The sequence below is a fragment of the Melanaphis sacchari genome, unplaced genomic scaffold (genome assembly GCF_002803265.2).
Source record: "Melanaphis sacchari strain LSU unplaced genomic scaffold, SCAv2.0 Contig20_pilon_pilon, whole genome shotgun sequence".
Taxonomy (NCBI): domain Eukaryota; kingdom Metazoa; phylum Arthropoda; class Insecta; order Hemiptera; family Aphididae; genus Melanaphis; species Melanaphis sacchari.
In genome coordinates, this window is record NW_020271042.1 from 2,090,671 (window position 1) to 2,107,243 (window position 16,573).

Below are 16,573 nucleotides of genomic sequence, written 5' to 3' on the forward strand. Positions count from 1 at the left end.
ACCACGTAGATCGCTAAACAATGGGAGATAATAATAACATGTTCTACAACAATGAACGATAAATCGCTACTGATGGGGAGGGAACTGTAGGAGAGTTAAAATTAATTTACAATGAAACCGTGCTAGAAGACTTGTAAGGCCAGGAAATATTATTGGTAAAAATTAATTTATAATATGCACTAAGTTATACGTATTATACTTATGTGGTAGGTATTAATCTAAATGATAAATGCAATGGAATCATTTGTATAAAACGGGCAAATTTTCATACTTGATTGTGGATTAATTGATATAAGACTGTATTGAAGTGAGTTTAGGTGCAAATATTTTATCCATCGTGTTAATATTCAATTATGAGCTCGGAAAAATACATAATTTATTAGTATAAACATTTATTGCGCTGAATAATATTCTGGTCATTAAAAATATAATTATTGTTATAAATTATTTAATAAGCCTGGGAAATTTCTAGGTAATTTTATTTTCAATCTTAATCATTATATGAACACTTTATTAAATATTTTAATCCGTTTATATTTTTAATTTTAATTGTGTAATATAATATAAGATAGAAAAATGTAAAAAAAAAATATTGCTTTCTGTCGAAATATCTATTAAAATGTTAATATTTTTATGATGAAAATCATTTCTATGAATTATTTGTATTTTTATTTCACGGTGATTCGAATTCAGTTCGAGCATTAAGTCTGATTGGAAGAGCCATGTTTATTAGAGGCGCAATATAACTAAAAACTGAAATTATTATGAATATTATGCAAATCAAATATTAATATTAAATTGGTATAATATAAATTAAATTATTTAGGAATGATATTTATCTTTAATATCTACTTTTTTTTATCGCAAATTATTTTTATTGTGTTAATATACAGATTATTCCTAGGGAAAATTTGCTGTTGATTTTTACGAATATGATAACGATATAAGTAGCCGATACAAAACAAAGTAATAGTGTACAATATTTTATTTAATTCACATCGGTTAACGTATTATAATATTTTATATGATTTAAAAAAATACATTTACTAAATGCAACAATACAAGTAAAATATGTTCGTATTATATGATTATTGTTTATGTATGTAAATATGCGATGAGAAACTTTCTGAAAAATTCTAGGTTGGAATTTCTAATGAACCTCTTATGGTTATATAATATTATATACTTCAATACTGTTAAATAAATGTTCCTTATTAAAAGTTATAGAATCATCGTGTATATCTTATAGCAAGTGATAATGCTCTATCTTGTCAAATTATCTGCTTTTCTTAAACCGTTAAATGAAAATTATGGAACATTTTGAGAATACGTCATAACTCCTGATCAAGTTTCAGATGCCTTGTTAGTTGAGCTCGTTACATATATTACAGCTTTTAACTCCTCTGATCGGGTTACACGGTATCCTGCTTTTATTTTTTTTTTAAACTCTATTAACAACGTCTCTAATATCTTAAATTTCTAAACATGTCATACCATTGAAATAATTTAAAACACATTATTTTTTTTACGTCTTTGTGTTATAAATTATAAATTTATTTGTATCCAATAAAATAATAATAATAATTTATATATTATTGATTAAAATGAAGCCAAATAAGAGTTAAATTCTTAGCTATAAATTATCATTCTTTTATAAATGTTTATATTCTCATTTTATTTTCAGATATATAATTTATAAATTGTCTTAATACAAACTACTGTCATATCTAATAAATATTTTATAAACGCAATTTATAACCAAAATCACATGGTATTTTTTCAAATTTTGATTATGGTAATATTGGTGGTTTAATAGTATTAAAGTTAACATATTATGATGTATACTAGTATTTGAATAATCCGTGTATGTACGCGTACCATTTAATAGAATAAAGCTAGATTGGAATAAATGGAATGAAATGAAAACGTAAATAATGTAATACGCATTTAAAATGCAATTAGTTAATTATGATAATAACTGATCAAAAAGTATTGTTAAATGTAATTAAAAGTTGAAACATCATATGAAATGAATAAAAAGTATTCTCATCGGAAATTAAAATTACCTAAATCATTTTAAAATAAATTGAAACTTCTTTTCAAATTAATGCAAGCTGCGAATTAAAAAAAAAATTGTATTATATGTATGCGTACACTATTATTTAATAACAAATTATCTATAATTTATTGGTACTATATTAACAATCAATAATTAAAGATGTTACCTTTTCATAATTTTAAAGGTATGATAGAATATATAATAAAAACGTAACACAGTTATACGATAAATGATATTATCAATAAATCCATTGACATTCTATACAAAAATTCTGAAATCTAATAAAATATATTTTAAAACAGTATTTACATGATTTTCGTTAAACTTATTACTTAAAATAAAAATATTGCTATATTTTATATGGTTTTACCGATGTCGTTGTCATAATATATAGTAAAACGTTCATGATTTTAATATTTTTTCGAAGAAATTTATATTTCAATTTAAAAGTGTCAGTTTAATTTTTTTTTTTTTTTTTTTTGGAAAAAGAAATTTTAACTGCAATGTTGTAATAAACATTTGTTCATAAAACTAAAAATAATTTTGATAGGAGGTACATTACAAGTTTACTTACCCAGTTCTTGCAAAATTTCCCAAGTAGAGTATCATAGCGTCAGACAACAAAGCTTCTGCTTTTGTAAAATTTCTGGAAAAATGATTCATACCATCAGTTACCATCGGGGCGCCGAACATATATGGAAGTTCTTCTCCATGAGCAGTACCTATTCTCTATAAGGAAAAAAAAAATTATGTATTAATATCACATTCGAATAGTTTTTATTATGTTACTTGTGAATACAAATTATAATAATACATTTTTAAAATGTATTTTAGATAGTTAAAATAGTATTCATAATATAAATATAATTAATTAATAATTTATTTTAATTAATTTGATCTATAAATACATTTTATTAAATCTAAATTATAAAAGTACATTATAACTTATTTGATAGAATAGTATTTCATTGTAATTGTCCTTGTTCATGCGACTAGCATGTTTAACATACTATTTTTTTATTATTGGTAATATAATAAAATATTTACTAATATCATAAAATGTATCTAAAATTTATGAATAACAATATATTTTTATATTGAGAGTATAAACAATTTTACTAAATAAATATAGATACAAGGAACATGAAATAATAATTTTAATAATAAATCATAATTTTAAAAGTGTTTATATATAAAAAAGTTAATTAATGAAAAAAATATTGCAGGAAAATTTAAACATAAACCTATAATTATTTAAAACTAAAATTATGTTTTTATTAAAAATTTAATAAATGTATTTACTACGATTATAAATATCCAAGAGATTATCAAAATATATTCATAATTTAAAATTATTTGGTATTAATTTAAAAAAAAAATAATACTAGAATATAACTTGAAAACAAAAGTCTCTACATTTTTAAGTTATTAAGTATGGTATTATATTCTAAAATACACAACATTGCACTTAGACTTTCCCCCATTGCAACACTTATTCTAGTTATTCTTATTTATATAAATATACGTAAAAGAAAACAAAATAAGGATTTAAACCATGAAACCCAACGATAAATTAAACTTAGAATGATTAAAATATATTAGAATGAGTACCAAGATTAAAAATTACACAGATGTAAAAGAAAAAGCTCTAAATGTTCATAAAGTAACATTAATTTTTATTTAACATTTAGTTATAGAAAATTTGGGGGAATTTTAGACAATTGGAGTACCTATTATAATTTTATAAATCATCGTATTTTAGCAAAATACATGATACATTGATACTTAATGATGTAATGTTATATATTATTTTATATTTAATTATTTTTATTTCATATAAAAATACGAGTAGTAATCTATGGTAGAAAAATATTATATTATGTATAAAAAATATAAAAAATATTTTTCCACTTATTTAGGTTAAATATGATAAGCTTTATGTATTTTATTATGTTACTATGTGTTCCATTTAATAGAAAAAAAAAATGAAAATAGGAATACATGTGAATAGGTTTTTTACGAAAATACATAACTATTATTGTTGACCTGTTCTGTTAATCTTAACTTTAGAATACATTTTGATAATCATTAGAGAAAATGTTGAATTTTTATAATGTATTTTTAAAGGATATTATTTTTATGTTTTAGATAAGCAATCAAAAATCTAATCTGCAAGGGAAAGAACTCGCATCATTTTATAATCAATATTTCTACTTCTCTATTTAGAATCAAAAAATTAAATCATTATATTAGATTACACCATTTTGTAAGATTCTACAGAATATTGAATATTTTATCATACACCACATTACAAGTTTATGTTTTTTTTTTTTTTTTTTTTTACAAAAATTCTATCTTAATGAGTTTTTAAACACCTAATATATATATTATTTACGAGTATATTATACTAGCTATACCCGTGCACTTTGTTACCAGTACAAAATACGTCTGTGTTAAATTTGGTTCTTTAATGCTAACATCAAGCATAACGCATATGGATAACTAATAATTTTGGTTTGCTAATTTTGTGTATAGATGATATTACTGACGTATCAACTTAACATAACTTCTCCCATACAGCGTCGTTTTTATTTTTTGATAATTTAATAACAGTTTATTTTTAAGTTACTTTTTTTTTTTTTTTTTGTTGTTGTTGTTGAACGATCTAATTTTTTTTCTTTTCATTCTGAATCAAAAATCAACATCTTATAAAATTTCAATAGTGTGAAATAAAAAAAAAAAAAAAAAATTGTTGTATTGTTATAACTTGTATTACATCAGCTATTTACTGAAATAATAATTTCTAATAAAATTCATAATTGGTAATATGAATGAAATAAAAAATATCTTTATGTACATTTTTCTGATAATTTAAAAAATTAATAACTCAATTTTTAATTAATTTATAGAATTAGAAACTTAAAACTCTTAAGCCTTGATCCAAGATGAACTTAAAAAAGCAAAATAATCAGACAAGTAGTTTCAGAGAACATGTGTGACAAGAATTTTTGTTTTCATATTTATATAGATTATGTTACTTAATAAAAATGTGTTGAATAGTTATTTAATATTTTATCAAATTTTACCTAAATTATAATATATAATAATACAAACAATTCGTAATTTATTTTTAGTTGTTAATTCTTTTTTTTTTACTAAACTACTATTATTTTCTTTGTGAGTATTAATATTATAGTTTTGACCTATAAACACTGTTTGTAAACATATTTTAAATTATTAATATAGATATTCAAATTCAAATAAATTATATTAATATAAATGTGTAACTTTTAATATTTTAAGATTCTTTTCTTTAAGTAGTGGTTGTTAGTTATTACATATTTTATATACATTATTAACAGTGTATAAAGTTAATTCATATTATTGTGTTAAATTAGTATATATTTAATTAACAGCGATATGATTTTATTTGATCTTACAAAATAGAATAATTCTATGTTTTATACAACCGATAAACATGTATCAATGCACATAATATATTAGTTTCATTTTATTTAAATTTTTGTACGTTAAAGAAATATGTATACAAATCTAAAAACTCAAAGTATACAACATCAGTAAACAAATAATTAATCCGTAGTTAAGTCATTCAGAAGAGCTTGATCGATTAACTGGAATCTAAAATTACTTGTTCCTTTTTAGTTTCAACAACAATAACAAACTCTACCAAGTATATTGTAATAGTTATTGGGTAACCTTATTAAAGCTTAACGACGTCGATGCATTTAAATGTTTTTATTCCGAATAATCTAACAAGTAACTATGTAGATTAGTTATAAACTTAAATGTTGATCGATTTAGTTCATGTCTTTCTTATTTTTTTATTCATATAATATTTTATACTTTGAGGTTGTAAAGTATGTAAGTGATTGTATTTTAAAGCGTTTTATATAATATGTACAATACATTGATGTTTGTTATTTTTTTTTATGGAAATATTTGAATATACTTTGTTTATTTTTTATTAAAACTAATAAATATTCTTTTTACAGTTAATTAAAATATATTTAACTTGAATAATAATTTCTAGTGAATGGCGACAAAATATCCCTTGCTTAACTAATTTTAAATTCAGATCAACAAATTAATTTTAAATTTTTAAAAGGATACAATATGAATATTTTGCTTTAGGACATGAAATTATGTTATTGGTGTATTGTTAACTTCCGTTACGGTTAAACCAACACAATTTATAATAATAATACTCGTATAATATATATTTTATTGTACTCGTCAACAGTTTCAAATGTAGGTAAGAGAATATTATTGTGTTGTATAGAAGCGTTTGTTTATTGTATGTGTGTTTTGAGCACCTACGAGTAGTTGTATACGCCATATACGTGTAGGTACAAAGTTCATACTCAACGACCTGACTCGAGTGTAAGTCTTCGTCGGCAGCACGCGTGATTTTTTTGTGTCCAATTTAAAATATTCTTCCGCCAACTGTTGGTGAATCTTGCACTTGCCACGACAGTCACAGTCACTCGAAATTTGTCATTGGACATGACCAGTTGAAAATCCCACCGACGTCCAACATTATACTATTATATTATTATAATATTAAATCATCTGATTTGCGTTATTAGCATAAAGCAACAGTTTTATGAGCGCAGTACATTTTGACACTCAACGTTTTTAATGCCTATTAACCAGACACTGGTGCCACACGCACACACAAACAGATATTTATATGGTCATAAACTATAGGTAGAGGTACCTGCTGGTGAATTATTACGGTGTTTAATTCGGACCCGCTGGTGCTGACTTTAGCACTTTTCGTGTGAAACGGCCGTGTAAAATTGTTAAGCTCCCGAAAACTTGTTTGTATTATTTTTTTATTTTATTTTTTTGTTTCAAATACGTATTAGCGGTCGTCGCCGTGCACTTGGCACGATGTAGTATTATTGTACTTGTATAAACGAGAGTGTCCGAATCTAATTCGTCGGTCTGCCAGACCGCAACACATAATATATATACATATTATTACACCTATGTATATGAATTTGGCGTCAACATACATACGCTACGCATATTATGATAATAACACGGAACAAAAATGTTTATCACCTATACGACTGACTAACGTAGTTCATATATTTTTCTTTTTATTTAACAGAAAAAATATCGTACATTTTCAACTCTTAAATATTTTATTCGTTGTTGTATATTATATTTTGTATGCTTTATGAATGCTTTTTTTTTTTTGTATCTTATTTCAGAAACTTTATCCTAGATCGTTAATCATGAAACTAAAAACATAATTTTATTTATTCTTTTTATAAACGTGCAAAATTTAGTTTTTTAATTTTATTTTTTAACACTAGAAATAAGAATTGTCATACTTTCCGTTGGTTTTAAATGGTCGGGGGTTATGAACAACGACACTTGAATTAACTATAAGATTTTTAAACCTAAATGTAAATTTTGATATCAATGTCTAAACACACCATATTTTAATTGCGATCTAAAAAACATCGATTTGTATTTACCGAGTTTTATCTTACTATAAGTGAATAAGTAATTTAAAAAAAAAATTATATTATTTCAAATAATATGGTCAATTGAACTATATTATAAATAATAATCATTTAAATTTTGAGTAATGTTATTATAAATTATTTAAAATTATTCGTTGAAAACAGTATATTATGTACAATTACTATTCTATTGTTCACTACAAATAGAATCAATTGTCTAATCTTTTTTGTCATTGTACGTCAATGATTTTATTTTTTATTTATTTTCTTTTATTGTTATGATTTTTATACCCAAGGACTACCTCTGTGACAAATGATAATCCTATAGAAGTATAGAAAATAGACACAAACGCGACGTATGTAATTTATTTATACTTAAATGCAATGATGTCAATAATTTTTATTGCAAAGTCTTTTCCCGTAGTTTTTAATTACATTTAATTTATAAAAGCATTAAAGTGTTCATATATATATATATATATTCATTTACTATTTTAAAATTCACACGTATTCAATTATTAATGAATTAAGTTAATGGAAATGTTTACCGTGAAACATTTCGTTTGTATGTAGCACATATATTTTATTTACTCATAATTGCAAAGATTCTATAGTTAAATGTGTAAATATTGAATTTTAATTAGAAAACCACAGAGTCACTAAGTCATTGAACATTTGTGTTTTTATTTTAGTTGTGAAATTTTCTAACTAACCCCCTTTAAGCAAGATCAAAATATATAACTTGGTTTACGAATTTTGTACAAAAAAAAAAAAAAATTAACATAAAATATAAAATAAATTATTTATAGAAAGGATTCACCAAATGTTATTTTATAAATAATTTATCAACTTATCTATTATTTTGTGACTTGTTTTAGATTAAAACACGAAGATTTTAATTAATTGAAATTGAATCTATTATATTATACATTTCAATTTATGGATATATACACATTTCATTTTTAATTGAAAGCAATTTATACTTGAACGAAATGTGGAATTTATTTTGTATATCATAAATTAATTTAGTTAACGACAGAATTCTATGTCATACCAATCATTTTTTTTTTATTATTATTTTACATATAGTTAGTTGTACATTTTCAATTGAAAGTTAATGAATAATTGAATTGAATTCATTACTAAAGTCAGTTAATTGTAGGTATTTATTATTATTATTAAATGTGGTCATCATAACTTTGATGATAAATATTATTTTCAAATAATTTTTAATTGAAAACTTCTGCCAGACGAAGAGACAAAAAAAATTATTCTAATAACAGTAATAACTATAAAAAATTAATTTCCCGTATTTTTGAAGTATGAATCTTGATATAAACTTAAAACTCACAAATTCAAATTTGATAAACTTACAATTAGTTGAATCAATCATACTATTTATTTTATTAGTGTATTTTCTTGTTTATATAATATTTTTATATGCATATAGAACAAAATAATAAAATAAATAAATAATAATTATTTAATTTATTATTCATTTTTAAAATAATAAAAAAGTATTTCTTTTTTCGATAAATGGTATTTTATAGATTAAGTTAGTAATTCAGAATTATTTTTTTTTTCAAACACAAATTATTTGAAATTAATCTTATTACCAAAAGGTTTGTTTCGTATAAATGTATTTTTATTGTTTAATTATATTTTTACTAACTGTCTTTGAATTATTATATTATTACTCTAATTTTATAATCAAATTAATTTAACGTCTTAAGAATTTTAATGCTACATTTAGTGCGTACATTTTGAAATTTATATTATTTGTATAAATTCATTTGTGTTATGAAAGTTATTTATTTAATTCACTAAATCTTAATAATTTATTAAATCTAAGCGGTAGAATTGTTGTAATTTATTTTTAATATATTAAGCAATTTAAAATATATTTCTGGATTAATTTTATATTTGTTTGTTTTAACTACCTATTACCATTAAGATATTTATATGTTTCATTAAATTCGGATTAAAAAAAAGTACTTTGAGTATAATAATTATTACATGCTTTGCGCTATGAAAAATTACATTTTTGACGAGTTAAATACTTAAAGCGAATTCCCGTCAGTGAAGTTGGATTATACATACTGAGCGTCACAAAAGACCTATAATGGTGCAATATAAGTCTCGAGAAATAAATAACCGTCGAAAATCTATTCTAATCCATTGCAATGTCAGAGGGTTAAAAACATACGAATAAATCTATCTATACGTGGTGCACAAGTGCGCGTTATATATATTATTTCCTTATCACATTTTCTTCTTTCTTTTGACCTGCTCGTACTTGTACAAATGGCAATACTTCTTTGGTATTTTACCCATTCCAATACATTTAATTTCGCCGTATCAATTACTCGTGGTTTTTCTTCTTTTTTTTTTTTCATCTCATTTGACGACACCGATAAATGAAGTACGTTGTATTTATATACAAAATCCGAGGCTATCAGAAACCTCAAGTTGTAAAGAATTCAGCAAAAATTTCTGTCACGCGGTATTATTGTTTCTTTCTTTTCGTATATTGTATACCCATTATAGTACGTAAATCCGATTATTTTTAATATGGCCTGATGAACAACGACGGATTCTTCATTTAATTTCACTCGCTATCACACGCACAACATGTTCTATTGCGATTTTTAAAGAAAACTGAACCACACATACCAACACGATGTTAATCCCTCCGGGTACACTGTTGCGTACATAGCACACATCGTTTTCATCACACATATACACACATGATATCGGTCCGTAAGTCAGAAACCTCGTTATAGTTAGACGTATTTTTTTCGTCTGACTCCCTAGTATGCAGTCACTTGGGCAGAAAATCCAAAAAGTCGTATATATAATATATTATCTAACCGACAGATCTAATGCGCGTATCACGCGGAAAAAAGAAATGATTATTCTTTTCTCTCGTTTTAGTTTTTTTTTGTTTGTTCACGTCACAGCCTTTCCTACCTAACTTAACCGTTCTTTACACAGTTACACGATGATTCCTATTCCCCTTTCTCCATTTTATTTGTTAGTGAATTCATTTGTATAGAGTATTATCAAGAGTGTATACCACCTATATGTATAATGGTGGTGCGTGATGAACTTAGCAACTAGAAAAGTTATTTGATTTTCGTAACCTATAAAGTAACAATTGTTTTAATTTTTAACGAAAATATGTTTAAGATTTCAACAAGTACTATATTATACATTTTGCGTTTTGTATAAACTCAGTAAAAACTAAATAGTAATTTATATGAACATCTAAACATAACGCATTAAATTTATTATTATTTTTTTTTTTTTCTATTAGATAAAATAGAATATTTGCAATCTGTAATTTATATACATACAATAAGTAAAAATGATAACAAAGAAAAGGTAAGTATAACATGAATGGCGTGAGGAGGGAGGTCCACCAGTGTGGATACCCTCTAACTTGGGGGAAATTAATTATTAAACGAAAAAAATTGTAATTTGTTTCAGGACTTGTATAACTTAACAATTATTATTGATCCATTCAAATTATTTTATCTAAATTTTAAATGCTACTGTAAATAATAGACAATACATTAACTCAATATTTAATATTTTTAATTTTTCAGAACAATTTTATGTGCTTTGAATTTAGAATAATTTTATAGTAACAGAAGATATCTTATTATACTCAGTTGTATTCTACAATATATCTACAATAACTTTAGATATAAACAATAATAATTTAACAAATTGATGTCTTTTAAAGTTATAATTTTAGCTACATTGTACATTTTAATAATACATTTATACAATATTATGCCAGCTTTAAATATAGGTGCTTACCTACCCATCTATTTTCTGACATTTTTTCGAAATATTATTTTGGCTTACTACGTGCCTTGATATATAGCTATATAGTTGCGTGTAGCAAGCGTGTTACACGTACCCTTCATACCCAATGCCATCAATAACAATAATACACGCGCCTGTGTCTTCATACATGTCTATATTTTAAAAAAATATGTGGCCACGTGTGTATGCAATTTGTCAACCTATTCATATTCATATTATTTATACGATATGGTCAAGCGAAACAAAAACGTTGTCTTACGCCGTAACAAATCACAATGTAACTTGTCCAAATACATAATAATGTAGGTTACATGATACTTATATAAAATGTTTGGAATTATAATTTATTATTTGTATTCCGTAGATCATACCAACAACATAAATATGCTATTATGGTGGTTTTGTTCCTATAAAAAGGTCGATAAAATAATAACATAGATAAAAAAATGATGTACAAAGATGTACCGAGAAATTTAATTTCAATAATATTTTTAAAATTTATCTATTTTCTGCAAATGGAAACATTTAGTAAAAACCAACAAAAATATTCAAACGAGTAAAAAGATTTCTCCTTATCTCTTTTATTGTTATCAAATAAAAAGTTGTTTATTTTATTAATTTTAAAAACATAATTCCAAAAAGCTATGGTTAATGTGATAGGCATGTAAATAAAGTAGATATTAACATATTATTCATTAAGTTTCAATTTTTTTCGTCTTTCACTATCTTCCTTATTCTTAATACATATCTTTTTTTTTTTTCTATGGATCGTTTAAATGTATTGATAATCAATAAAAATTTTGAGAAATATAATATTAAGCCAAAGAAAAAAAGTTATGTTAATTGTATTTTCAATATAATTATATATTTAATTTCATTACTATAATTATATTTAGTAGTAAATAAAATAATAGAAAAATAATAAAATATTAAGCTCTTGAATAATGATCAATAATACACGTTTTATATATTTTTGTATTTTAATACAATTCTAACGAAAATAGTTTTGTTATTTCACATTAATGAGCTTTTAAGATGTATCTTTAACTTGAAGTTAAGTCTTAAAACTTTAAATTACATAGTGTTTGTATTTATGATAACCACAAATTTCTATACTTCAAACTTTTGATGAGTTTTCTCAACATCAGTCATTTAATCTTTAATTTAGGTATTTAAAAATATCATATATAATTTTCCTACTATCAAAGCATTGTTCAATTTGTTTATAACGTTTATTGATTAGGTTAAATATTATATAATATTACGAAGAATCATTATTTCAAAAAATTAAATAGTTTTTAATAAAATATGATATTTATGCAATATAATTAAACATATATTTAAATATATATATATAAATAATTTGTGTTTTAAAAATAGATACTATAAGTAAATTAATAATTACAAAAATATTTTCAAACAGTTAATTTTAGTACTTAATTGAACACTTATAATTTGTTAACAAAAACTATATTTTTACGAAGACTTAACAGATTTTAGATTCGTGATCAATTATTAATAAATAATAACCATCTAATAGAATCATATATTAGTATGATATTATAACTTTAGTACTGTTTATTACTATTTATCATAAAACAATACACATTTTACTGTCAATATCAAATAAAATTCATTCTTAAAAAAAAAAAAAATAATAAGATAAAACATTCTTACTTTAAAAATAAAGTTATTGTTATAATTACTATATGAACATCTAACTCCTGTAAATTTAGTAAACTTACCAAGGTTGAAATTGGGATTGAAAGTATAAATCAATATGATTAAATAATTAGAAATTGGTGAATTTAACAAAACAAACCACAACTAATTTCAATGAATTTCCTAAATCATTCAAAACTTTATTCGAATAAAATCATAAGTTTCAATAGAGTATGACTAACCTACATGAATTAAAATTTTTTATTTTTCAAAATATATATTCAATTTTTAAACAAAACAAAGAAAAGTAATTTTTAATCTTTCTTGACTGAAACAAAATTAATAAATTATTGAGCATTTAAGTCATATCTACTTTTAAATTATAAGTTACATATTTCTATGAAAAATGATTTTTTTTTATATTAAATATTTACCACTACGAGTATTGTATGCAATTGTCTTAAAAGATGTACTCAATCACCATATATTCAAAATTTTTATCATCTCTTTTCAAGATTTGTTCAATAAGATTGATTTAACTGAAAGGAATGTAAACTTTTAATGTACCTACACATTTTAAATTGTTTTGTTATTTATTCATTAATTTTTTATTTTAATCGCATGAACAATTTCTAAGTCGATGTAATTCTTGTCTTATTTTGTTGTAGTAATCAGTTATGAATTAGAGACTAGTGTACTGCACATAAATATAGCTTTATTTATTATTGTTGTTATATGGAAAAAATATAATTTATTTAATTTATTTAACTATACATTCTGAAATTTAATGGCTGTTATTATTATTCATTTGAAAATCTTTAAAGTTAAAATATTTAATAAACTAATAAGTTGTTTGATTGAATATTTTGGTCATGTATTATAATTATGCGATAATATTGTGGTATTGCTTTTATTTAGTTTAATTTTGGTATCTCAAATCTCGTTTTCAGTATATTGTTTTATTTTTTCATAATATTATATTTAAAAAAATATTTTAAATATTGAGTTGTCATTTTGTTTTATTTGAAAAATTGTGTTTGTTTTTTAAGATTCTCTATTATTCATTTTAATCAAATATCTGTGTACCGTGTTTTGTTGTTAAATGGGAGTTAATGAATAAAGAATAAAAATAATGAAAACTTTACTTTTTTTATATTGTAGTAGTAACGTATTACTTTAAAAATTATAATAGTATGTTATATAGTCGCATTTATTCATAATAAGCTGACTAAGTAAATTGAAAAATATGATTTGTGAGATTAGATAGTTACCAAGAATTATTATGTCACCATAAATATATAGTTACGGTTTTCTAAAGTTATAGGACACTGCAATTTTAGAAATGGACTGTACGTGTTCATTGCGGAGTAATAATCATTTTATTATTATATTTTTTGCAAACCAATATATGACATTCGATTACCATTTACATTGAAATTACTCCTTATTAAAATTATATAATAATGAAAAAGTCATGAAATTTGATCAAATTGTACGATATAATTTCGAACACTAACCTGTGGATAGTCGCCGTCCCTGGTCTGATAGTCAAATACGTAGAAAAATGATTTGGTCCTCCGATCCTTGTTGAGGTCGTCGGTGGCCGGTGTCTTCGGCTGACTTAGCATGTCACCGGTGTGCACCAGAGGTGCAACGTACTGGGCGTCACTGAGCGCCGCAATCGTCGCGTCCCTGGTGTTTATTGGGTGTAGGACAGTCCGTTCCCAGTCTGTGTACTCGTTGACGATGGTGAAAAATATCTCGGACAGGTGATAGCTGTATGCATTTCGAACATACGTGCGCAAGATCTTATCTCGGCGCTCTCCTTCAAAGCCAGCCTGAAACGAGAGAGTATCAGATAAATATATGCTATGAAAATGATTTAGGAGAGGATTAGAAATATATAGACAGAAAAAGAAAAAATGAAAGAGAGAGTGAGAGAGAAATGATAAGAGTCAAACAATGACATGGAGTTACAGTGGTGAAAATGGGTATGAGAGGAGGAAAGGACTTTTAAATTTCTTGTACGAGTCGGTGATCCCGTGGGAATAGGAATTGGACGTGACAGAAAAACGTGGTAAGATATTATATGCGTTAAAATGAAATTTCTCTCCAGAGTCATTTCAAAAACACCTAAAAGAGAAATTAAAGAGACCAAAGTTTTTGGTTGTTGTTTTACTCAAACCTCTGCTGCTTTTCATTTCAACTATCACAACGAGGTGGTATCAATGATAATATATTTCGTTTTTGGTTTAATACGTGGGAACGTATATCATTAAAAATCGCATTATGCCGTATAAAATAAAATGGTTTTTTAAATTGTATTCAATACAGAAAATAAACATAGTTAAGATCACCAACAAAATCGTTTTATGCGATGATCAGAAACAAATGTTTAATTTTTAAACACTTGATTAAAGTAAATAAAAATAAAAATAAAAAAAAAACATCGAAACATGAGTTTTATATCTAAAATAAGTTACACCATACAAATAATAATTATATAATCTGTTTACTGTTAATTTTCGACTGACGTTTTTTTATGACATATGTTGAGCTTTGAAGAATTTGATGAACTAGAACGATTTTTATGTATTCTCAATGTGGAATAAATTTGTAGAATTGAGTTATAGTATATTTTATTTATAAATAGTCTTATATAGTGTATTATTACTTTATATAGATTAGAGATAGACAACAGTTGCGTCACTAGTTATTAGTGGTTTAACGAGATTTTTTGAATAGTGAGCTATTCAAAAATTATTGATTTTAATTTCTGAATATTTTTTGTAATTTATTAACATATGTTGTAGATTCTTAATAAAAATAAGTATTTAAACCCTAAAATTATTATAAATTCAAAAGTATATTTTATATATTAATTTATTTTATATAAATAACTTAAAATTCACTAAATATCTAAGTAAATCAAGTAAAAACTATGTCTTAAAAAAATATTTCAAAAAAGCTATTACATCGATCCAATAAAAAGTTTTGAACTAACAAAATGAAAAAAAAAATAGTTTAATATAAAGCAAAATTAATTTTTACAAGAAAGATACTATACGCAATAACTTTGTTTTATTATATAGTTTCTTTTAATAAACTTAAATTTACGAGGGGTAAAAACTGTCAGAAGTTAAAGACTACTGGTATTCTGTTTTTTATTGAGTATTGAAGTCAAGGAGTTTTATAATCTCCATTTTATTTTAAATTTTGAACATACATGATTTCGTATGTGATAATATTTTATTTTATATCAAGTCGTTTTACTTAAACTCAAGTTAAACACATTTGACTAAATTAAAGTTCCCAAAAATGCGTATACAACCAACACATAAAATTGTCTTCTTTAACTTTTAGAATAGTTTAATTTGAAACTTACTAAATAATCAACCATACTATAGTTAATTATAATTTTTGGTCGATGTTGAATATTCTATTTTTATATAATATTTTTTTTTCACTATTGACAAAAAAAGTCAATAAACTAAACGTAAGTCGTCAATAAAATTATGAT

General features: G+C 23.7%; 1 protein-coding gene across 1 annotated transcript in view; it reads right to left on the minus strand.

The window, feature by feature from the left end:
* Window positions 1-16,573, minus strand: part of LOC112593632 (neuroligin-4, Y-linked-like) — a 286,318-nt gene that overhangs the window by 12,760 nt on the left and 256,985 nt on the right. Inside the window, exons 5-6 of the mRNA XM_025338126.1 lie at window positions 14,571-14,891; window positions 2,634-2,788 (exon numbers count right to left, since the gene is read on the minus strand). Coding sequence (XP_025193911.1) covers window positions 2,634-2,788; window positions 14,571-14,891 — 476 coding nt within the window. The remainder of the gene's footprint in view (window positions 1-2,633; window positions 2,789-14,570; window positions 14,892-16,573) is intronic.